The sequence below is a fragment of the Girardinichthys multiradiatus genome, chromosome 11 (genome assembly GCF_021462225.1).
Source record: "Girardinichthys multiradiatus isolate DD_20200921_A chromosome 11, DD_fGirMul_XY1, whole genome shotgun sequence".
NCBI lineage: Eukaryota > Metazoa > Chordata > Actinopteri > Cyprinodontiformes > Goodeidae > Girardinichthys > Girardinichthys multiradiatus.
The window spans coordinates 36947565-36972128 of NC_061804.1; the positions used below are offsets into that span (position 1 = coordinate 36947565).

A 24564-nucleotide genomic window follows, 5' to 3' on the forward strand; every position below is an offset into this window, starting at 1 on the left:
TGTCATTCCCAAGACGAATTGACGCTGTATTGGCCGCAAAAGGAGGCCCTACATCATACTAATAAATTATTGTGATCTAAAACCAGGTGTTTCAGTTTCATTGTCCAACCCCTGTATGTGCAGTCATGGGCAGTTTGGTGACCCCCTGTTTTGAATAGGCGCCCCCTGCCTGCTGCTGAAAATAGAGAGGCTAGGTTACACGCTTTGTCAAGGAGTGTACTGGCCTTATCCCTCTCATCATATCATGGCATAACTCATCATAGTTAGCACCTGTATTACTTTTTAGAGAAGAATTTCCTACAGAAATCCTTCCCTAAATGAAGAATGAGGAAACACAAGTGCAGCAAAGTTCCACACACCAGCTTTATTCTTTAAGTAATTGATTAAATTCCACATCAAGTAACACATTATAGACCCACAGGATGACAAGTGGATAACTGGGAAAACTTTAGCTGTGAAGAAAAAATGCTTTTAATTAAGTTAAATTCTGAAGTCACAAAATGAAAAATCTCCTGCAGATCCATTTAAATCCAGTTATGGTTATACAATAATGCTCCTTAAGCATTATGTAATACCCCACATTATATGCTATGGATGCACGATGTAGCACCAGTGTAAGAGACAGCTTTCATTTTAACATTACCTTACAGATTACTCACATTTATTAAAATTCACAATCACCGTTAGACAACGCAGAAGTATAATACCAACATCAACACAGCCTTAAATCAAACATAAAATATACTACAATACAGTTTTTTGGACTGGGTTTTAAAAGCTGTTGTAATACATACTTTGCCACAGGAATAATACAACATGAATATAAATTGGCAGTGAGAGGGAGATCTTAATTATGATCAGCTTCAAAATAATCACTCAGATCTGTTTATCCTCTCACCTCTTTGTAACCTTTGTTCTCACGTTTGTCTTCTCTGGCACCTTAAGCCCAGCAAATGTGCTTCACCAGAACATCAACCTTGCTTTCAACAAAAAGCAGAATGAATTCTAAGCTTATGTAAGATTTTGTCCCTTTCATAAAAAATATGGAATCAATTAAGATTTTCCCATTTATAATCCTCCAGGCCTCGGATCATTAAAAAGTAAACCCACCACAATCAAAAGCATCAAAATCAGAGTCTGCCACTTCAAAGTCAAAGCTGTTGAAGTGGGGGGGGTTGAGCGAGGAACTTCCAAGGTCGTACGCTCCTGCAGGTCCTGTGCCGGAGAAATCCGTGTTGGCCGTCAGGTCGGCTTTGACATCCAGATTAGAAGATGAGCATGCTCCAAGGTAGCCCAGGGCAGAGGAGGCAGCAGCCCCTCCCATCAGCATATAAACTGCCTTCATCGCTTGGGCATTATTGAGAGTGCCATGACGCAGGCATCTTACCGCCTGTGCACTCTGTCTGTATTGTTTTCTCCGTGGGGAATTTCTGCCTGTTGGATTAAGTGGTTTTTGAAGTTCATTCGTATTTTTCTATCTTTGTTGTAACAAAATGCAGCAAAATAGACTCACCGTTCTCCCTTGGAGAGGCTTTGCTTGTAGGTCCTGGAGAGGCTGACTCTGTGTCACTTACAGGTGGAGTTGGTGGATCTTTGTCCAGAATTTGTTCAGGGACCAGATCTTGGAGAGTAATGTGTGGCGGTACTGCCTGATGGCGCTTACAAGGGCTGAGGGGTGATGACAGACTCTGTAGGTAGCCGTAATACACAGAAAAGTAATAAATTGATTGTAGAGATTTAATTTTAAATATGAATCTACAAAACTAACAATAAAAAAGAAAAGATTGGAGATTTTAAAGTGGATAAGCCCTATGATTTTTTTTTTTTTTATTAGAATGAGAAAAGGAGCAGCATTTGATGCATTACCAATTACTTGTGTTAAAGAATAAAATATCACATTTAACCAGTAACTAGGGATGTGTGAGATGGACTTACTGTTTTTCTATTTGTGCTATTTAAAACAAGAATGATAAAAGTGACTTTTAAAAATCGATCACATTTTTGCGATACATCTATCACTGCATACAATCAGAGTCCCACAAACACAAATGCTGGTCTATAAATAAAACTTTAGCACTGGTGTATGCTACTTCAGTACATCAGTTACATTAAATAGTGCTGTGGTACCCCAAAACCACACACAATAATTGCATTTTTTCATATTAAAAAAAATATTGACAGATATTGAAGCTCCTATAGAACCGGTTAGTGGAATAAGTAATTAACCCAATAACAATAAAGTCAGTTTTTTGATATGCGATCTTGAAAAAATTTGACTTTATCACTGCAATGACAGTTAGCACACTTTTTTCCAGACAATGATAAACAATAAATATTTTGACTCTCCACCCCGACCAATATCATTATTTTGAAATCTACCAATCATTACCACCACTAACTTTAATATTCAGCAAATACTGAATTCCTCAGGCCAATAAACTATTGCGGAAAACTATTTGACTTTGATTTTGAATTTGTTCTTCTGTAATGTACATATCCCTTGCAAACTGTCATTACCTTTTTTTTTTTGTATTGACAGTACAAACACACACATCCATGTCTTTCATACATGAGCTGCAATTGTCACTGTATATGCCAGCTGTATTCTTATTTCAAAGGTAATGTAAGATGGTCAACATAATAGGCCTTGACCCTGCTTCAAAACTGCCTTACATTTTTTTCTACTCTATAGGCAACCATATTGTAGTACAAGGAGAGCTTGCACTTCCAAAGGTGTTACCTGAACAACATAAATGTATATCATTAACTTACCATTTTGACTTTTTTCAGCATGTTCAGCCACTGACTGAAAAGTGACCAAGAAAGGATTTTATTAATTCAAAAAAGCCACACAAAAAGCAAAATATACATTTAGATAAATGTAAATAAAAACTTATTTCTCGATAATTGGCAACCCACTGTAATAATGACTGAAAATAAATACATTTTTAGGAGCATTGTCTTACACTGTAAAATTTTCATGTAAAGTAGTTCATTCCCCTGAGAATGTGTGTTAATATAAACTTGGTTTCCCTGTTCCACGTTGTTGTCACAGTTCCAGTTGTTTTAGCATTTTAATTGTTGGTCTGACTGTTAATATGGACAGATTTGGGTTATTTTGTTGTAGCTTTTGCTTGACATTGTAATGATTCATGTTTTTGCCATGCCACGCCTGTGCTTTATTTATGTTTTCTTGTCACCATGTTATTCCTGCTAAATCTACTTAAATTCATCCCAGTCTCCGCCCTCTATGACAAATTATCGGCAGCCTTGTCCCAGTAGAAATCTAGTGTTCTATTCCTGCTCTCATTTGTTGCCTAGTTACCGACCATATTCATGTCCCTGGATTAATCCTTCCTTGCCTTGCCCACAACAGATATCTGCTGCCCAGCTCTCATGGTACTTTACTGACCACATGTTTGGATTTTGTGTTGTGGCTTCACTTGTGGAGTCTTTCAGTATCTGTGACATCCCCAGAGAAACTGCTTTATGCACAGACTGAAGAGGAGTGTTGAAAAAGTCTTCTTGTCTGAAGACGTCTCCACAGGATCCGGCATTGCCCCTGGGGCCCAAGCTTTCCACCCACTCTGAATTTCTTTGAAAGCTTTTTGCAGATCTTTACCAGGGGTGCCAATAGGTTTGGAGGAGACCAAGGGTGAAAAATTCCCAGTAATGAGAATATACAGGGGTTGGACAATGAAACTGAAACACCTGTCATTTTAGTGTGGGAGGTTTCATGGCTAAATTGGACCAGCCTGGTAGCCGGTCTTCATTGATTGCACATTGCACCAGTAAGAGCAGAGTGTGAAGGTTCAATTAGCAGGTTAAGAGCACAGTTTTGCTCAAAATATTGAAATGCACACAACATTATGGGTGACATACCAGAGTTCAAACGAGGACAAATTGTTGGTGCACGTCTTGCTGGCGCATCTGTGACCAAGACCGCAAGTCTTTGTGATGTATCAAGAGCCACGGTATCCAGGGTAATGTCAGCATACCACCAAAAAGGACGAACCACATCCAACATGATTAACTGTGGACGCAAGAGGAAGCTGTCTGAAAGGGATGTTCGGGTGCTAACCCGGATTGTATCCAAAAACATAAAACCACGGCTGCCCAAATCACGGCAGAATTAAATGTGCACCTCAACTCTCCTGTTTCCACCAGAACTGTCTGTTGGGAGCTCCATACGGTCAATATACACGGCCGGGCTGCTATAGCCAAACCTTTGGTCACTCATGCCAATGCCAAACGTCGGTTTCAATGGTGCAAGAAGCGCAAATCTTGGGCTGTGGACAATGTGAAACATGTATTGTTCTCTGATGAGTCCACCTTTACTGTTTTCCCCACATCCGGGAGAGTTACGGTGTGGAGAAGCCCCAAAGAAGCGTACCACCCAGACTGTTGCATGCCCAGAATGAAGCATGGGGGTGGATCAGTGATGGTTTGGGCTGCCATATCATGGCATTCCCTTGGCCCAATACTTGTGCTAGATGGGCGCGTCACTGACAAGGACTACTGAACCATTCTTGAGGACCATGTGCATCCAATGGTTCAAACATTGTATCCTGAAGGCGGTGCCGTGTATCAGGATGACAATGCACCAATACACACAGCAAGACTGGTGAAAGATTGGTTTGATGAACATGAAAGTGAAGTTGAACATCTCCCATGACCTGCGCAGTCACCAGATCTAAATATTATTGAGCCACTTTGGGGTGTTTTGGAGGAGCGAGTCAGGAAACGTCTTCCTCCACCAGTATCACGTAGTGACCTGTCCACTATCCTGGCTTAAAATCCCTCTGACCACTGTCCAGGACTTGTATATGTCATTCCCAAGACGAATTGGTGCTATATTGGCCACAAAAGGAGGCTCTACACCATACTAATAAATTATTGTGGTCTAAAACCAGGTATTTCAGTTTCATTGTCCAACCCCTGTATTTACCAACAAAAAGCATCTTCTATACAGTAATGTGTTTTAAGCCACAAGTCATTAGACAACAATATTTCACCAAATGCACCAATGTTTGATCCAAAAGAAAATGTAAAATAAAGTGTAGTAACTACTCTAGTATGATAATGTAAAAGATAAAGCAACAAAAGCGTGTTGACCTGCAGTCTGTGGGTGTGTCAGCCAGCAGCAGCAGGTACTTATTCTGGGTGAGAATCAGGGCGAAGCAGCTGTCTTTTGATGCCCCAGAAGGTAATTTTGGTAGGTCTAGGATCTCCTTGCCTTCAACAATTGCCTCACAGTTTCTTTGCAACAGTACAGCCTGGTGAGGTGGAGACAGTGCATCGTGGCATACAAAGAGACTGCCTTCTGCGGTTAGACGCAGAAACCGCTTCTTCCACTGTTTGAAAATGAATCCACCTTAAGAAAAACAAATGATAAAAAGATAGGGTACGTTTTGAGTAATTACTGGAATAAAGATACTCAAAGCATATTAATAGAAAGTGAGGAAAAATCAAAGGAAGAACATAAAGAAGGAATTTAGAAAATATAGACTCAAGAAAGGGAGGGGGAGTGAAAGAAAAACACAGGTTTTAGACAATGGGATTGGGACTGAAATCAATCTTTTCCCATGCTCTTAATTTTATTTATCCACTTTTATCCAGATTGGAGAACATAAATCAAACTTCATACTTTTCCAGGCTGCGTGCGAACCCTGAGTATTAGGCATGGTCCCAGTGATCGCAGTAGCAGTGTGAGCAATGTACATGTGGATTAAAGAACGAACACTGTGTCATTCCATCATCCCACCCGATTAGATTAGAAGCAGTCAGATGGGGAGAGGATCAGGAGGTTGTGGATGCTGGACACGATCAATCAGGGCTCACCAGAATGAACACAATCTACAAACACATGCATTTGCTCATTCTATTATTTCTCTACAGACCCTAACTGCATATGAAAATAAATTACAAGCACTGACAGAGTTGCTATACTTTGCCTAAAAAGACAGAAAGGCAGATTAACTTTGCTTTTTAGTGCATTTCAAGTCTAGGCTAAAATGCTGGTATTAGAACATATTTAAAAAAAACATGAAACTTGGCTAAAAATAGATCACTGGTAATGTGCATATCCTGTTTTGTATTACAATAACTTCATGATGCACAGGTCATAATCCTTGAGTGTTTGGTTTTGGTTCTTATTGCTGTTTTTCTTTGATGTTCATTTCCTTATTCTGCCATAGTCAGTGTTATTTATCGTTAGTTAGACGTTGCTTTCTTAATTATTCCTTGTGCTCAGTTTTTGAGTTTATTCCATGTGTATTCTTGTGTATTCCCTTTAAATCTACATTTGTCTTTTCCTGCATTTAGTGTTCTGTTTATGTCTCGTCACCGGTCTTATCCCTCTGTTGCTCAGCCTTCCCTCTGCACTTCCACCTGGCAATTAAGCTCATTCATCCTGTGCCTACCAATTACCTCGATATCACTCACTGTGTCTCCATGCCTTCTCCTCACTTTGCCACTGTATTTAAGCTCTCTGGATGTCGTTCTTCCTTCTGCTGACTTCATGTGCCCTGTTGCTTCGTTGTCCTCCATGTGTCCAGTGCTGCCTGTTTCACCTCTTGGATTTTAGTAAGTTTTTCATAACTTTACTAATAAAGTATTCAACCAGATTTATGTTCTGCTCTGCAAGTGAGTCCTTCACTTCTTCTAATCATATATTTACAAAAACCAACATTTATCAATATTTGTCATCAGACATGTGAAGTAAGCAAAAATCTGTTAAAAGATGCAAAACTATCTTTCAGGTAAATTTGGTTGTTACTCATATTGTTCCCAAAAATAAAAAAAAACTGCACTGATTGTTGCTTACCGTACATCCTGAGTACCCCGTGGTGTATCCCCAAGACATTCATGCTCCCAAACTGTGTATCACAGTCCACCGCGGGCAGAGAGAAATACTTGTGTCTGTTTGGAGAGCACATGAGATTCAATGTGAGTTTTTAATGCCCACCCTTAATCCCCAGTCAGCTGGGACACTCCAGAGCCGTAGCTCAGCAGATTGGTATAAAAATGGGTTGTGATGATCTGCTGCACGCAAACTGTTGTACTATGTGCAGAGACTCAATTTAAAAACAGTTTTCTTTAATATCAATTGAGTTTTACATACACAAAATCAATAGCAGTTTTATCAGGGTTGTAAGTAAATAAATAAAATATAGAGAGAAAATCCCCTCCCTTTTCCTATGTCTTTCTACAGCAAACATGAAAACAAAAAATAAAAGGCCAGTTATAAAGTTAGTCCGGTTTTATATAGGGTTTTTACCCTTAAGGAGTTTCTTATTATTCAAATCAATGTTGCTTAAAATTGCATATTTTTCAAAAAATATCAGAAAGTTAAAAGACTGACCCCAAAAAAACAAATACATTTTGTCATGTTGTTTTCCAAAAATACCAAGATGATATTCTGAACATAAATTCATATTAAGTTACCCCTTTATGTAACATTTTAAACATTTTTTATGAGACTAAACAAAATATTGTAAAATATTAGGGCACACATTTAAGGTCTTTAGTGAAACTTCTGTTGACAGAGGTTTGTAAATAAATGGACACAGCATTGTAAAATGACAGGTTTTTGTGTTGTGAAGAAATGAATGGGTTCTTGGCTACAAACCTGATGAAAGTCTGATGAACCTGTAAATATGCTCAGCTGTACTTTTTCTGTCATTTGCTTCCTTTTGCGAAAGCCATAGTTTGCAGGTTAAAAAGGATCCAAAGCATTTCAACTTGTAAATGTATTAGTCAGGAGAAGCGTACAAAGAAATCCACAGCACTTTATAAATTCTTGGTGACGGTAGTCTATCAGAGGTTTCCAGCCACTGGGACCCAGCTTGGGACCAGGCCTTGGGTGTATCAGTACCAAGCTCTGGAGCAATCAACTATTAATTTCTGTAATAATTTCGGCAGTACTGAGGGGCAGAGCATGCCAACAATTTTAACGTTAAAGACCCGGTGGAGTCTATGCTCTTCACCGTTCGGGTTAGGGTTATCTCTGCGTGGGATTACTTCTCTTGAAATGGAACTCTTGTTTTTGTTGAGGCGGATGAACGAACGAACGAACGGTTCAAAATACCAGTTAGTTTTGACCACAAACCTTCAGATGTCTGCCAGAAAGCTGAAGGTTTCAGTTGAATTGCACAGGATATTTGTCACATTAAAAGTGGGTAAATGTTTAAAATGGTTTATCATGATCTCATTTGTTTATATCGCACAATCTGGCATTTTAACTGGGCAAGGTACTCTTTTAGGTACCACTTTACAATAAGGCTCCTCTTATAGATTGCTAATAGTTTACAGATATGTTATTAATTCATCTGTACAAATCAATAAGTGTTTATTATGCATTATTTAGGGGGGGAGAAAGAGAGAAAACTGACCATTTTTTTTCTTGCCAAATAGTGAGTCACATCTGTTCACCTGTATATTTAAAGGGGACATATCATGCAAAATCCAATTTTTTAGCTCTTAAACATATTTGTTGTGTATTGGGAGTATCTGAAATTGAGTCACTGTGATGATATAATTAGATGCTTTTTAAATGCTTTTTGGGATCATATTTGGTCAATCTGTTCAGTTTTTTCCATTTTCTATTGCGTTTCGCTCTCTATTACGTGACAGTATTTTCAGTGTAACTTCTAAAGATGGTGTTGTGATTGTGAATCTGAAAATATTATTTAATATTTTAATATTAATATTTTAATATTTTATCAAATAATATTACGGTCTGTTAAGGGTTGTCCTGTGAATACCAGCCCAGTAAGGCGATGGTATTAGGACAAAATAGAAAGGTGTGAGACGAGCTCTGACATTATTGAACAGCATAAACTCTGCACATATATGGAATGAATTCACACAATTTCTTAAAATACAAGAATTTATTAACAAAAATAAGTCAACTCAAAGTCAAACATATTTCAATCAACAAACTCTTTATTATGCTAAAACAATCCAACTAATCTACCAAGCAGAATTAAAGAATAACGAAGACTAATAGGCTATGTACAATATCAACAAGTTGATTAAAGATGATTGGAAATCATGACCAAAAGAGTGATGCAACATTACCATGCAATGTTATTTATGTTTGAGAAAGAAGGATTATCTTGAAGAACCTGGAAATGAAGTTAAGTTAGTCTTGGAACTAACTTAGGCAATAATCAGCACACCTTTAGACAACCATTCACAATGCAAGATCAGATAAATAATGTTTTAAGAATGATCTGCTGAATAAAACCAAACTTCTGGATGCCTTTACTTATTAAAATAATATTCAAATAAATATTATTAAGGGGATGGTAAAATATTTAAGGAAGTATTTTGGAAAAGAGCCAAATCTTTCTGGAGAAATGGGGCTTAATGGTGTTTACTTAGTTATCAGATTTAGTAAAATAATGTTTAGGGATTATTATTTACTAGCTTGAAAACTAACAACCTTTCTGGGTAAATATTCTTTACCAGGCAAGCACGTGTCCTAAGCTGTTAGCAGTTAAAGCTAACAAAGAAGCTGATAGCTTAGCACCAGAATCAAACACACACCTTTAAAAATACCGTCAATAAAAGGGTTAAAATGCATAAGCGCGGACGGCGCATTATGATCAATCTTCTGTTTAAAATCACCCTTTCATAAAGTGTGTCTTAACTTTAAAAACACACAAACACAGAACACAAAGCTGAGCACGTGTGCTGCAGATAGCCTGCTAGCACCAAGATAGCTGAGTTCAACACAAACAAAACCAAACTTCATAAAATGAAAAATGTTTAGATCATTTTATCCTAAATATCTCTCTGCCCAAACCCTAATCTCATTTGAATTGTGTTGAGGAGGAGTTGTCCGGGCGACGACGACGTTTGAAGAAAGCTCCGTGAACAAAAGGTTAGCTATGGATGAAAGACAGCTCGTTCTGTCCACCAACCAACTGCACATTACCATAACCATTGTTCTTCCTTCAGACTCGGCTTGTAGAGACAGCATCTCTACTGGGGACTCCTCTGGAACACAGTTTGCTTCTGCAGGCCTCAGAGAGAGAAAGTCAAGCAAGGCTTGTACCTTAATTATTATCCCCTTTCATGAATAAATACCGGATACACAGACAGTAATTTATTCTTTCTGTACTTAACTTAGTGCATATGATCGATGATCTTATGACACCATTGAATCCAGTTTGAAGAGTTTATGCCTGTTTGCCAGCAAAGAGACATTTGCGCGCTGTGTCTCTCTGTCCAGGCCCCTGTGTGACCCGCGTAGAAGAGGCAGGATGTAGCAAGAGCGGTGCATTTATTTGGACAGTGGCATCACAGGAAGTCCGCAGTTCCCCATTTCCTGGCTGTGCCAGAAGTAGGTTAATGCAATTTATTTTGAAAGTTCCAGGAAAGTTTGTACTGGCCTTTCACATTGTAACCATGGCTGTGGTCCCAACAATGGTCATGGACTTCCGGTGAACCAATCTAGCGAATCTGCCATTTTTTTTCTTGCAGTATTCTTGTAGTTCAAGTTGAAAGATCTAAATGTTGTGTTGTCGGGTGTATTAACCCACACCAGTCATTACACCTTCCCCCAGGATCAGAACCTTTTCGGAGAGCCTTGTTTTGCTTTTGTTTTTCATGGAAACGTGCTGACATCAGTGGGGAAAGCCCTCTTCATTTGCGCAAAGTATGTCAGGGAGGAGTGTTTCAGCAACCTTGGCCAGTATGAAGGAGGATTAGCCGAAAAACTCCATCTGTCTGATATGGAGTTAAATTTGTCTCAATATTATTCAATCAAACAAAAAACTAATCTCAATAAAAAAAAAACTAATCTCAATCAAAAAAATAATATTCAATAAAAAAAAAACTAATCTCAATCAAAAAATATTAAGTTGTGATCAAAACTTTCAGAGTTGTAACGATTTTTTTTTTTTAAATGGAATATTTTATTTTGGGGAGAAAAAAAAATTTGTTTGATAAAACTTTTTTTGATTAAAATGACTCATTTTTTCTCACAAAGAGAAAAAAGTTATTTGCAAAACATAAACTTTTATTTGCGCATGTCAAAAATCTTTGGTTACGAGTCCTGCTTTTTTGGTTTTGACGCTCTCTGTTTTTGGTTGAACTCAACGAATTTTGAGTTCTGGAAACATGAACATTCTGGGCGGGGCCTAAAGACGAACGCTGTAAGACGTTTCCCTATTGGTTAGCGCTGACTAAAGCAGCAGACTCTGATCCCCCGCATCTCTGAACTTCTGCTCGAACTGCAGGGTTTGCAGCGTCGCTTCAGTGAGGAGACATCAACTGTACAGAAGAAAACTGCAGTTAAGTGAGCCGATAGTCAGAAATACGCTGTCACGCCAGCCGACACTAGCTCTCTCTTAAAGATTAGCGTCGGGTAATGGAGCAGAAAGGACGCCGATCCTGGCAACGGTTGAGAAAATAGGAGGAAAACAGAAAAGTAACCTACAGAACATTTATATTAATTACATTTTTACAACTTTCACATTCATGTTTTATGTAAAAGAATAAATATTTAATATTTTACTGTACAGTTTTGGAGAAATATCTTGTCAAAATACCTCAAAATGCTCAACCATTATATGCATTTGTCCCACTTTCAGGAATTTATTTCTCCAAAACCATGAGAGGTGACAACACAATCTCTTCAGATTATATTAGAGGGTTATCTATATTATAACCAGAATTAGTATTTCATAATTTCACTGTAGGTTTCTGGAGAAATACACAATTACCCCAACAAAATACCACAAACGCTTCTTTTTGGTGAGGTCAATGAGATCCTGGGAAGTGGTCTGGACAACTTAAAGTGCAAGAGCATCCAGATCTCCTCTGACCTCTCCTGGACCGGAAACGCCCCTCGCCTGTTGAAGAAGGTACAACAACAGCTCTTCTTCATCTCCTCAGCTGCTTACAGATATCTGCAGGGCCACAGTGGAAAGCACTCTGTGTCTCAGCATGACAGTGTGGTGAGGGAACTGCACAGGAGAGGAAGTATCACGGGTTGTGAGGACAACACACAGGATTATGGGATGCCATCTGCCCGACATGGACTCTGTTTTATACTACCCTTGGGGTAGTTGTGTATTTCTCCAAACCTTTACAGTAAAATTATGAAATACTAATTTTGGTTATAATATAGATAACCCTCTGTGTAAAAATATTGTCAGTAACATTAGCAATGGGATTACAAATTACGGGGTGGAGAGAAAGGCTCCGCAGTCTGTAGGGGGGCCTCATTTGCACTCAAAGAGACCGCAACAAAACGAGACGATCAAAAAGGAAGCTTAAAAAATGAGTAAAATGAACACTTGAGGAGCTACAATAATTCATATATACAAATTCAAACCAAAACATTGCAGCTCCAATTTATACAAACCACATCTGGACATATATATATATATATATATATAATAGGAAAGGGAAGGATTTAAAAGCATGATATGTTATTTCCTTGTAAACAAAATATTTAAACATATGTTGTAGCATATAATATATTCTACCTAATCCCTGCATTATAAACACTTATTAATGATTTGTAATGTGTTTACAGATGAATTAATAACATATCTGTAAAATATTTATTAGTGATCTATAAGTGTTTGGACTGTTTTGATCCTGTGGAGCTTCCCGAGTTATCAGAAATTTCACTCTGAAAAGACTCACAAGAAAAGGGATGGCAATTAGAAAAGTTTTAATGATGAGAAATTACATGGTTATTCCTTTGGCGCTCGGACATGGGAGGAAGACATGAATGCTGAGAATGACATGAGTTAAGATGAACATTTGTAAAGTTTAGATTTAGAGATGTCTACCCCCTGATCTGACTCTGGTGGGGGATTGGCGGCCAGGAAGCGAGGAAGCCGGGAGGAGATGGGAAGGAAGATGGTGGAGGAGCTCAACTGACAAGCGAGGATGAACACTGCTGAAGGTCCTTTAAAAGCAAGGCGTCGGAAGGTGATTGGATGGAGAATCAGGCAGACAGAATGCTGATTGGAAGGCCGGGAGACACACGGAAGAGTTATTGGAAGGTGGAGGCGGTGAAGGTCAGTCTTTCATTCTGAATTTTTATCTAAACTCCATCAGTCATCATTTGAAGTGTTCATTTAGTGGTGGATAGAAAATGAGACTGCAGCCACATCCCTAGTGATCCATGATTTACACTTGGTCACAGATGGCTGACAGGCAGGTAGGTATGACGTAACAGAGTATAATCCTAAATACAATGTGAAAGCTCACAGATTTATCTACAAATCCACACATAAGGTTTAATAAAGAATACAATGAATTAAACTCAAACATTTTAAAATCAACAAACTGGAAATAAAAAAATTAATAAATCACAAAGTGAAAATGGATGCCCAACAAATTACTTATAAAGCTCAAACCTATGGCTCCATATAAAGATTTTAATGTTATTACATACATGTGCATTGTGTGCTTACTTGACCTTACGTACTGTCAACCATTAAAATCACTGAGTTCTAAAAATAACCTATTCTGGATGGAAATGAGTGGTCCTAAAAGAGGAATGAGGAGGATGGGTCAGAAGAGAAGATATATAATGATCATCAGACAGAAGATGAACAGATGACAGGGAGGGAAGATTAGATTAAGAGCATTAGAGAAAGTAGGCTGCATAGGTGAGTGTGCAGTGTGGCTTGCTAGATGATTAGAGTTGCGGTTTAGGCACAGGCTTCCTTCCAAACCTAAACATTTTTTATTTGTCAGTTTAGGAAAGCTGATCCTCATATTGCTTTCTGAAACAGTCTCCAGCAGGAAAGAAGTCCCAGCATCGCTCCTGGTACATCTTCCACACGTATGACTCCTGCAACCAGAAGACGCAGGAGCAGGAATTTCAAACATCAAACCCCAAAAGAACAGTTTAGAAAAATTAAAATTGACATCTTAGACTGACCTGCCCAGTGTGCTCAGTCTCATCTTTGTTGATGAGATACATCAAGAAGAACCTGAGAATAAAACTCCAATATCATTCTGTTCTCATCTGCACTTGTGCAAATACTGCAACATTGGGGAGATGCTTACATGTAGTTGGCCAAGTTATGTTCGTCAAAGGTGTGGGTCTCAAAGCCGTGTGGTGTCGTATCAAAGTAGTCACTTCCAATGCCACATATGAAGCATTTTGTCTGCACAAAAAACAGTAATGCAGAATAAATATACTTTCCCATATGACCTTTAAAGTATCAATTAAAAAGTAACAGGATTCTACGATACCTCCATGTCCTCCTTAACTTGCTCCTGTTGGTCTCTGAGTTCTCCAAAGGCATCAATAATCAGACCTGAAGTATGTGTACCATATTTCAAAAGTCAGTTTTGCTAAAACATTGTTGCATACAAAACATATTTTAATGTTACAGATGCACCGATCTGAGGTTTGTGGCCGATTTTTCCGGTTTTGCTGATATCAATTTTGCCAGACTTTAATTTCGCTTTATAATCTATAACATAGGAAGATTTTAACAACAGTTGTTAAATAAAATTTTTTACCTTTTGTGCCATGAGAAGCTACTTTCTATAACTATTAGGAGCAGAGGAATGTATGAGAAAGTAAATGCTATAAAACAGGACTTTTCTATTTTAAAAGACAAAATATTTAGAGTTGATGCTTTAAATAACCTCAGCATCTTATATTAACGATTAACAAAACTAGCATCCATAGAAAATTTAAATCCTAACCTTAACTCTGAAATTGCTAAAAGGTTGCTAACTATTCTAAATCCAGCATGTTCCCAAACATGAGTTTGAAAGCTTTAATGGAAAAAAACAGAGCAATGTCCTGCTGGAAGTTTCACTTTCTCCAAGCCTGGATGAACCTTTGGCTTGTGTGGACTTGTCACTTCTGTACTTCTGCCTTCACTTTTTAGCACCTCCATGGTGCTGAAAACAGTTAAATTTCAGCCTCATTCCCTCAGTAATGGCATCCACACCAAAGAGTGTGGCTGTTACCGCAACCTGCTTAGCCACGGTTCATTCACTGATTAGTAAAAGATTGGATTTCTGACTTTCTTCTCCAGCTGAAAATTGTCTGGTTCTGGTCACAAGCTGGTTTCCTGGTGCATTTCTATTTCAGGTAGATTTAACAAAAAAGCTTGTTTTTATTGTCTTTAGATATTATTCATTTAAAAACCATCATTCAGGATAGCATGGTCTTTACCCTGAATAATGGCCAGCAGAATGACAATGACGAAGAAGAAGAAAGTTATGTCAAAGACCACTCGATAAAGCTCATATTCATCTCCTGCAGGATCCTCTATCTCATCTCCGATGCCTCCACCAGCACGCACACCCACGTACATATGGAACAGGTAACACTGTAAAGGAGAAGACTGCATAAACATAAACTGGGAGGTGACATACATGTAAAAACAGCCATCATTTGCAATCATTAGTGATGTACAGTCATCATGTCATCGCATTTCATGTCGGGCTCATCTTCATCCTCGCTCTTGTTGTAAAACTTGCGGAAGAAATTGAAAGCAACGACGGTGTAAAGATACACCACCACAGCCAGTAAGCCCACTGTCATCATAAGCTACAACACACAGGATAAAAATGAATGAATACAATCAGACTAAAACTAAAGATGCATTCTGGAGGATTGTTTTATTTTATTTTATTCTGGTCCTGCCTGTTTGCCATTGTGTGTAACTGAGGACAGGATAGTGCGCAGAGTCTTGACACCCATGGCAATGTCCAGCAAATGACAGGCAAAGAAGAAATTGTTGTAATGACCAAACAAGGACATCACCAGGTACCAGCAAAGATAAAGGAAAGTCTACGGGAAGAAAAGAGAAAAATAGAGTATCAATGCCGTGAATGAAGCACAATGTGAAATATACAATTTCTCTTTTTCTTACACCATCTGTGAACACAACTCCAAATTTCCAAATCCGGTACTTGATGTCAATGGAGGTCACCCTAAAAGATGAAACATGCTTTTATACTTACTTTTTTCAGTCCAAAGTGAAAATATGACCCATTTCCTTGTTTTTTAGTGAAACTATACCCTACCATGCAAAGACAGAGTTGTCTGGTTCCTCTTGTTTCTTCTCATGTTGTTGACTGACATCCAGGGAGGCTAAATCAACTCCCAGCAGCTCAGCGATTCGCTCTCTCCCATAGATGTCTCCATACTTATCCAGGACCTGGACATTAAGACATTAAGTTATGTATTAGAGCGCATAAGATTTCTGACCATAATCAAGTGTCTACTCACTTTTCGTTTGACAAATTTATCCCAGTAGTTGTTTGGGAAAGAGCTGAAAAGACAAGCAGCATACATAATTACCTGCATTAACAAAAAAAACCTCTGAAATTCAGAAATGTTTAACAGCATCTGTAAGGAAACACGCATTTTTTCCTTCAGTCTCCCTACGGTGTATTCAGGACTAGGCGATCCCACTGGCCCTTGATGTCATCATCCTCCGGTTGCTCTGTGATGTAGAGGCCATCAAACTCGAGCTTTCTTGCAAGTTCCTTTTCCCTTTTAAATATCACCAACGGGATCTGATAATACCAAACTGAAGTTAAAATTTGTTTAACTTAAGTTTTCATTCCCCTTTTTTCCACATCATGTCAAGTTACAATCATACATTTCAGATTATATGTGACCAACACAAAGTAGTGCATCATTGTAAAGTGACGGAAAATGATACATGGTTTTAAAAAGGTTTTATAATAATAGTAGATGTTTTAAGTAAACATCTGAGTGTGGTATGCATTTATTTTCAACCCCTTTTACCCAAGTACCCCCAATACAATTTAATGCAGCCTCTTAATTGCCTTTAGGCTGCATTTGGATTTAAAGAATCACGCATTCCACAGAGAACTGTTCAGTTGTATGACACAACTGCAAACCTACCAATTTATGGCTGGACACCTAAACTAACAACCCTGGCAAGGAAACCATCAATCAGAGAAGCAGCCATGAAGTCCATGATAACTCTTGAGGAGATGCGGATATTCACAGTTCAGGTGGGGAATCTGTCGGCGGGATAACTGTAAGTTGTGTACTCCGCAAACCTGACCTTTATGGAAAATTGGTAAGAAGGAAGCCATTGCTCAAAGAAAGCCATAAAAAAATCCTGATTTCAGTTGACAAGAAACCAGCTAGGGGACACAAAAGACTTGTGGGAGAAGGAGCTGTGGTCAAATGTGACCAAAACTGGACTTTTTGGCCTACATGCAAAACTGTATATGCAGAAAAAAGAACAACACTGCACACCATCCTGAACCCACAGTGAAACATGGTGGCAACATCATCCTGTGGGGATGCTTTTTTCCAGCATGGACAGGGAAGCTGGTCAGTGTTGATATAAAGATGGATGATGATAAATGGAGTGTGAATAAGAAAGAAAACCTGTTAGAGGCCGGAAAGCACTTAAGACTGGGTTTGGAGTATAAGCTTCTAGCTGGACAACAACCCTAAAAACACAGCCATAGCTGCAATTAAAATACATAACCAGTGAAAAGTTTTAGAACGCTTTCCTCACTTGATGGGTCTCTTTATTATCATGACTATTTAAATTGAAGATTCTCACTAGAGACAACAAACCTGTGAATAAACACACATGGAATTATATAGTAAACAGAAAGTATGAAAAAACTCATTTATAAATAAAATTTTTATAATTTATAATTTAGATTTTTACAAATTAGCCACCCTTTGCTTTGGTGACTGCTTTGATCTATTGGCATTCTCTCCCTGAGCTTCATGAGGTGGTCAAAAATGGTTTTCCAAAGAGTTTTGAAAGAATTTCATTGAGAGACGGCCTGAGGTTAATATTTCAGTCATCACAACAAAGGGCGGCCACTTTAGGGTTTCTAAAATATGACATATTTTAAATGATTTTACAATTTTTGGTTTGCTACATAATTGCATACGTGTTCATTCCCTGTTTTGATGCCTTCATTGAAAATCTACAGGGGTTGGATAATGAAACTGAAACACCTGGTTTTAGACCACAATAATTAGTATGGTGTAGGGCCTCCTTTTGTGGCCAATACAGCGTCAATTCGTCTTGGGAATGACATATACAAGTTCTGCACAGTGGCCAAAGGGATTTTAAGCCATTCTTCTTGCAGGATAGTGCAAGGTCATTACGTGATACTGGTGGAGGAAAACGTTTCCTGACTCCCTCCTCCAAAACACCCCAATGGACTCATCAGAGAACAATACATGTTTCACATTGTCCACAGCCCAAGATTTGCGTTCCTTGCACCATTGAAACTAACGTTTGACATTGGCATGAGTGACCAAAGGTTTGGCTATAGCAGCCCGGCCGTGTATATTGACCCTGTGGAGCTCCCGACGGACAGTTCTGGTGGAAACAGGAGAGTTGAGCTACACATTTAATTCTGCCGAGATTTGGGCAGCCGTGGTTTTATGTTTTTTGGATACAATCTGGGTTAGTACCCGAACATCCCTTTCAGACAGCTTGCATCCACAGTTAATCCTGTTGGATGTGGTTTGTCCTTCTTGGTGGTATGCTGACATTACCCTGGATACCGTGGCTCTTGATACATCACAAAGACTTGCTGTCTTGGTCACAGATGCGCCAGCAAGACGTGCACCAACAATTTGTCCTCTTTTGAACTCTGGTATGTCACCCATAAAGTTGTGTGCATTTCAATATTTTGAGCAAAACTGTGCTCCTAACCTGCTAATTGAACCTTCACACTCTGCTCTTACTGGTGCAATGTGCAATCAATGAAGACTGGCTACCAGGCTGGTCCAATTTAGCCATGAAACCTCCCACACTAAAATGACAGGTGTTTCAGTTTCATTGTCCAACCCCTGTATGTACAATGTAAATAGTCATAAACCTAAAGAAAACCATTAAATGAGAAAGGCGTTCTAAATCTTTTGACTGGTAGTGTATATGCATTTACAAAATGTGGACAATTCAAGAGGCATGAATACTTTGTAAGACACTGTAGTAAGTGCAATCGTGTTTTGTTTTACTGAGGTAAGTTTACCTTCAAACAGTTGTAACCAATGATACAGATGAATGAAATGACTGTATGCAGGATGGCTATGAATGCTAGTGTGGGCTGCATGTATCCAGTGCTCTCCTCTAAATAGTAATAAAGTAAAACATCTTCTTCATTTTCCTCTCCTCCGCCATCTGCTCCAGATCCTTCAGCTTCATCCCCAGATCCCTCAAACAAGCCAGAACCTTCGAACAGCCCACTTCCCTCTGACAGTCCATATCCCTCCATCTCCTCCCCTTCAGGCGGAGTATCAGAGACCTTTAAGTGACAAAAGAACAAGACAAACCATAAACCCTATTGCAGCAAAATATCAGTCTTTTTGTTAGGTAGACTGCCTAAAAATCTTATTCAGGTGCAAGTTGAACAACATTTGAAAACAATTTTTATACAAAAATGGAAATTGTTTTACCTTGTAGAACAAAAGAATGAAGTTCAGGGCAAATGCAAGGAACAAGGCCAAAAATCGCAAATTGTAGAAGTTTCTGGAGAGGTAGTTCTGGTAAAGACAGATACATATTTTTGGTTTTCAGCAGGTTCAGAATCCCTTCATGGTATGCCAGGACAAGTTTGGACTTTTTTCAACAAAAAGTACAAACTCCCTCACCATGAATTTATTTCTTTGAGTTTCCAGCTCAGCCCAGATTTGAAAACCTTCGTGCCTCTTGAGCTTCTTCTCTTTTTTGGCTGGACATGTCTTTGGTGATTTTGGCTTTTCTTCTTCTTTGCTCTTGGCTTCTTTCTCAGTTTTTTCTCTTGTTTCAACACTGAAAACGAAACACACAAATTTTATCGGATAATTTAGGTTATCCAACATCAAATTAACACGGCCCCCACTTCTGTCTTGCTTAATGTGCCACAATGTGTCACAATTATTTACTCTGGATGTCCTTTGTGTGCTTTGCTTTGATGAATATCTGTGACTTAGTTTCTAATACTTAGGTTTTTGTCTATTTCTCAATTTAAGGCAATTTTTGTCAAAAACACTGAATAATAATTAAAAAAAAACTTAAATCGTACTCTGACTTTTCTGGCTCTGGAGGAGTTTCTTCCACAGGAGCAGGCTCAGGTGGTTTTTGGCTTGCATTAGACTCATCTGGCGGCTGTAGCGAAACAGAACATCCAGAATGCAATCCCTAATATTAATTTGGCAGGTTCTCATGTAGCCTTATGCAGTATATTCGTACTGTCAAACTTAATACTTACCATTTTTCTCTTTGTAATGGGAGAGCCTTCAGGAGTCGGAGGCTCAACTGGTTCCTCAATACCCATATCTCCAAGTCCACCTGGAGCATCCATACCTGGAATTCTTCCTCCTTCATTTTCCTGCGTATCCTCCTCTTCCTCTTCACCGCTCCCCGACTCCCCGGTGTCTGTTATCCCTCCAGTGTCTTGTTCTTCACCTGTCCCCATCTCCCCCGGACCATCTCCATGCACGTCATCTTGAGTGGGATCTGGCATACTTGCTAGGATCTCTGTGACTGTGATGTTTTTAGCTCCCTCCACCAATCCACCTCCAAACAACGCTTGCCAGATGATCATAAAGAAGCCTTTGCACACATTGTAAATGAAGTGTAGGATGCTCATTAGGATTGCCCAGAAGAACGTGGACAAAGCCACCACGATCTCCTTAAAGGTCATCTTTCTGACTCTGCGATACTGTCTGCGGAGGTTACGGAAGGTGAAGATGCTCAGGAAGCTTGACATGCTATGAAGGAAGTCTGTAAAGGCTGAGGTTGATTCGAGCCGACCTTCGTCACCATTACTTTCTTCGTCCCCTCCTCCACCTGCGGCCCCACCCACTACTCCCTCGGCCCCACCCTCATCTCCTTCATCGTCCTCTTCTCCCTTCTCCTCTTCTTCCTGCTCTGAAATCTGTGATGCGATATTCATCTCAAAGATAGTGTCTTCACAGAAGTTGACAAACATCTCCATCTTCTCGGATTCCCCGCCCTCATTGACGACGTCAAAGATGAACTGCCGTTTGGACTCTCGGACTTGTGGCATTTCCCACTGTCTGCGATTGACTTCGCTGATTTCAAAGTAGATGCGCTCAATCTTTCTGCTGGCACCCATTATCTCAATGCGGCCAAGGAACGGGCGGAAATAGTTGAGTACGCTCTCTGCTTGCTCAAGGAAGTTCTGCAGTCGGGTGTCATGGGGCACATGCTCAGAAAGGTTGGTGAGCAGCACTGCGATGTTGAACCCAATGTCCTTGGCTGGTTCTTGGAAACGATTGGCAAACTCCTCATAATGGATCATGTCATTTTCATCTGCTTCTGAGCAGGACAGAAGAAACTGTATCTCCGAGGGAGAGTACTGCTTCTGACTGTCCATGGCCTTCTGGAAGTCCTTTTTAGAGATCAGCCCTCGGGGGTCGGTGACGTAATCACGGTAAGCGTCTGAAGCTACAATATCTTTCAGTTTGAGGAACATGTCAAAAAACTTGAGAATCATTTCAACATTGCTGGAGGACTCCACCAACATGTCCACCATCTGGCGAGCAATTGTACCATTCACTATGTTTCCTAAAACAATAAAAGAAAGAAAAACATCAGGCAAGGGTTTTAAAGGCATATAACAATCAAATCTATTTGGCAATTTATAAAAGTTTTTTACCCTCTAATAGTGAGAGCAACATAACAACCATGTCTTTCTGGAGGTCAAGAAGCTCCTTCAGTAGAACAATCTGGCTAGAGTCCTGTGACCATAGAGACATGCAGTAATGACGTCAGGACTCTTTAAACAGATACAGTAGGTAATATATTATAGTCAATGGACAAATCAAATATACAAGTAGGAATTATCAAGAGATCTCAGAAAACATACTACTCAGATTCAACTTATTATAGAGGTCTACATGGTGGATATTTTGTATAGAAAACAACTGCTTTTGTTGTAACTGCATTATTTAAAATGAGTGAACTGATCCAAACTTCTTGGTGAAATGTTTCAACAAAACTGAACCGTTGTTAAAAAAAACATAAGTGTAAAATAGTTAAACTAACAAAGTCAAATAGAAATTAACTAGTTGCAATTTTTGGTTTTGGCATGTCAGCTGACTTTACTGGCAACCCCAAAATAGCTGTAAATGCAAATATTTGTTTTCTACACAATTAAACTTAAACTCTGTAGCATTTTGATCATTGATGCTTTATAATATAAACTTGACCAAAGTGTCCAAAAACCTTTCACTAATAAGCAATGTTTTTTGTTCCCTTGGGGTATAAATATAACTTGACCCAGAGATCCATTTTGCCCAAGTTAGCTTTTTCGTTAGCTTAGATTTATAAAATGAAGTTAAAGGATAGAGATGTAATAAGCAATGTAAAAGGAAACTGTATTTTGTATGACATGTCCAGACATGCCTGCTTTTTATTCTGGCTGTGTCAGAGCAAGAGAGAGCAAGACTATTGACAAGTAACAGGAAGGCTTAACGAAAAACTTAATTTGGAAGTAGACTATAGACTACAAAAGTATGATAAATGCATCTCTAGTTTATATGGTAAATAGCCTGCACTTGTGTAGTGCTTTATCAAGTCCCAAGAAACCCCAAAGCGCTTTACACAACAATAAGTCATTCACCCATTCATACACACATCCACACACTGACAGTGGGGAGCTACAATGTAGCCACAGCTGCCCTGTGGCAGACTGACAGAAGTGATGCTGTCATACATAGCTGCCACCGAGCCCTCTGACCACCATCAGCAGGCAAGTCGTGTGAAGTGTCTTCCCCAAGGACACAACGACTGAGATGGACAGAGTGGGGGTTCAAACTGGCAACCCACCAGTTACAGGACAAATTCCTATCACCTGATCCATGGCTGGTCCCTATATATGTTTGAAGTGTTTGAATTTGTGCACCTGTGCCAGCTTCATCATCATGTGGGCAAACACATGAAGGAATCCGACGATAGCATCCCACAGTCGGCTGTGAGCTAGGGACTGCTGGTTGCCTGTACATGGGCCCTACAGAATAAAACAGGCTGGTTGTTACATGCTAATTTACAAAGAAAAAGCAAGAATGGTTAATATGTTGAAAAGGTACCTGAATATATTCCGTTAAACTGTTAAAAATCTGTTTTGCCACAGTCATCGCTTTGGAGAAATTTTTTTTGCCTGGATCGTCGATGATATCCTTTCCAGAATAATACCAGTAAAAATCACTGATAGATTCCTAGAATGAAATAAAGAAAATTAATGATCTTGTAGTACACTGAAAAAAGTATTGGCACATTTGAAATTGATTTTTACAAACGCTTGAAGTCTGGAATCATCTGCTTGTCTGATGTTGAAAGTTTCTTTAAATATGTACTGCAAGTTTAGGGACATCATAATCCCCAACATCAAAATATTTAATTTAAGTCTATATAAAGCTTCACCATGTGCAGTGTAGAGCAGATTACTGGGACAGTGTACCTGGAGTCGAAGGAGGTAATCCACAGTGCAGATGATGACGTTAATGCTAGTTGTGCTTCCTGTCTGTGTCCGCAAGTAGTTTTGAAAATCTGCAAAACAGGATTATTCAGCTTGCAAAGTCTGCTTTTGATTGAAATTATTGTTGATTTGATTTCAGTCCAACTTGAATCAGAAACATGAGTAGATCCCACCATTATTGTGGCCTTCACAGAGAAGTTGCAGGAAACGGAAAATGTCACAGGTAAATTCATCATCTGCCATGACTTTCTCATCTGCAAGGGAAGATTAATGCAAATAAATAAATGAATCAAAGTACAGGATTTAAACTAGATTATTAAACAAAAAGAAAAAAATGATTACTGGTTACTTCAACAGATCTCTTTAGAAATGATAAAAACATTTTTTTTACTTACCATCATAGGTAAATGAGTTTTAGTGTCACATACTGCAATCATCACCTCTTACAAAGAGTTAAATATAAATAATAATGATGAGAACACAGGCATGCAGTCACATGTCAAACAACATACAAGAGGTGCCAACATCAAATACAAACAAGTCATGTGAAAACAAGCTGCAGTGGAAAACAGCCACATTAACAACATGTATAAATTTAACTGATAATAAGAATTCAATGCTTGACAAATGGAAATATGGAATTTATGGCAAGATTTTACAGTAGTCAGGGATGAACTGGTTATCTAGCAATATATATGCTTCATTACAGAAGAATAAACAATGTATACAATCTAAAATGAGAAGATGTGGAATTACTGAGCATAAATGTTTTCAAAAGATTGCACAAAAAATGGCCCATTTATCTAAAAAGTTAAAGCCAATTTCTAAAAGACTGTAGGGGTAATACAGCTTCTTGGCACTTGTTGATGGATCTGAAAACCTCTGTCTCCAACCCTCTCATTAAATAATGCCACTACTTTAGAAATTGCTGTGAGAAAATGAGATGTAAAACATACGTATTCATTCAGAAAACTAAAATTCAGTTGATATTTGACTGTTAACTTTTCACTTATATTGCTGTGAAAAAGTTTTTAACACCTTCTTCTGTTTTTTGCTTTGTCACTCAGATCAAAAACATAAACACATTTTATAATCAGACAAAGATAACCTAAC

The 24564-nt window shown here is 38.8% G+C and overlaps 2 protein-coding genes and 1 long non-coding RNA gene across 3 annotated transcripts in view; 1 reads left to right on the forward strand and 2 right to left on the reverse strand.

The window, feature by feature from the left end:
- Window positions 1-24564, forward strand: part of LOC124876347 — a 38807-nt gene that overhangs the window by 4626 nt on the left and 9617 nt on the right. The gene's annotated exons all lie outside the window — the stretch shown is intronic.
- On the reverse strand, window positions 340-6914 carry LOC124876345. The gene is made up of 5 exons (XM_047379016.1): window positions 6827-6914; window positions 5116-5374; window positions 2773-2806; window positions 1514-1688; window positions 340-1434 (listed from the first exon to the last, which is right to left on the reverse strand). Exons 1-5 carry the CDS (start codon window positions 6867-6869, stop codon window positions 1094-1096), a joined length of 852 nt encoding a protein of 283 aa, XP_047234972.1. The 5' UTR covers window positions 6870-6914; the 3' UTR covers window positions 340-1093.
- LOC124876344 (ryanodine receptor 1-like) overlaps window positions 13251-24564 on the reverse strand; it is a 69800-nt gene continuing 58486 nt past the window's right edge. Inside the window, exons 87-107 of the mRNA XM_047379015.1 lie at window positions 23625-23705; window positions 23434-23522; window positions 23063-23191; window positions 22879-22983; window positions 21631-21712; window positions 20218-21539; window positions 20032-20114; window positions 19619-19778; window positions 19424-19510; window positions 19000-19272; window positions 16397-16527; window positions 16238-16280; window positions 16033-16166; window positions 15879-15939; window positions 15650-15796; window positions 15419-15553; window positions 15176-15332; window positions 14236-14300; window positions 14047-14147; window positions 13919-13970; window positions 13251-13828 (exon numbers count right to left, since the gene is read on the reverse strand). Of these exons, the coding sequence (XP_047234971.1) occupies window positions 13733-13828; window positions 13919-13970; window positions 14047-14147; window positions 14236-14300; window positions 15176-15332; window positions 15419-15553; window positions 15650-15796; window positions 15879-15939; window positions 16033-16166; window positions 16238-16280; window positions 16397-16527; window positions 19000-19272; window positions 19424-19510; window positions 19619-19778; window positions 20032-20114; window positions 20218-21539; window positions 21631-21712; window positions 22879-22983; window positions 23063-23191; window positions 23434-23522; window positions 23625-23705 (3533 nt within the window). The 3' untranslated portion in view covers window positions 13251-13732. The remainder of the gene's footprint in view (window positions 13829-13918; window positions 13971-14046; window positions 14148-14235; window positions 14301-15175; window positions 15333-15418; window positions 15554-15649; window positions 15797-15878; window positions 15940-16032; window positions 16167-16237; window positions 16281-16396; window positions 16528-18999; window positions 19273-19423; window positions 19511-19618; window positions 19779-20031; window positions 20115-20217; window positions 21540-21630; window positions 21713-22878; window positions 22984-23062; window positions 23192-23433; window positions 23523-23624; window positions 23706-24564) is intronic.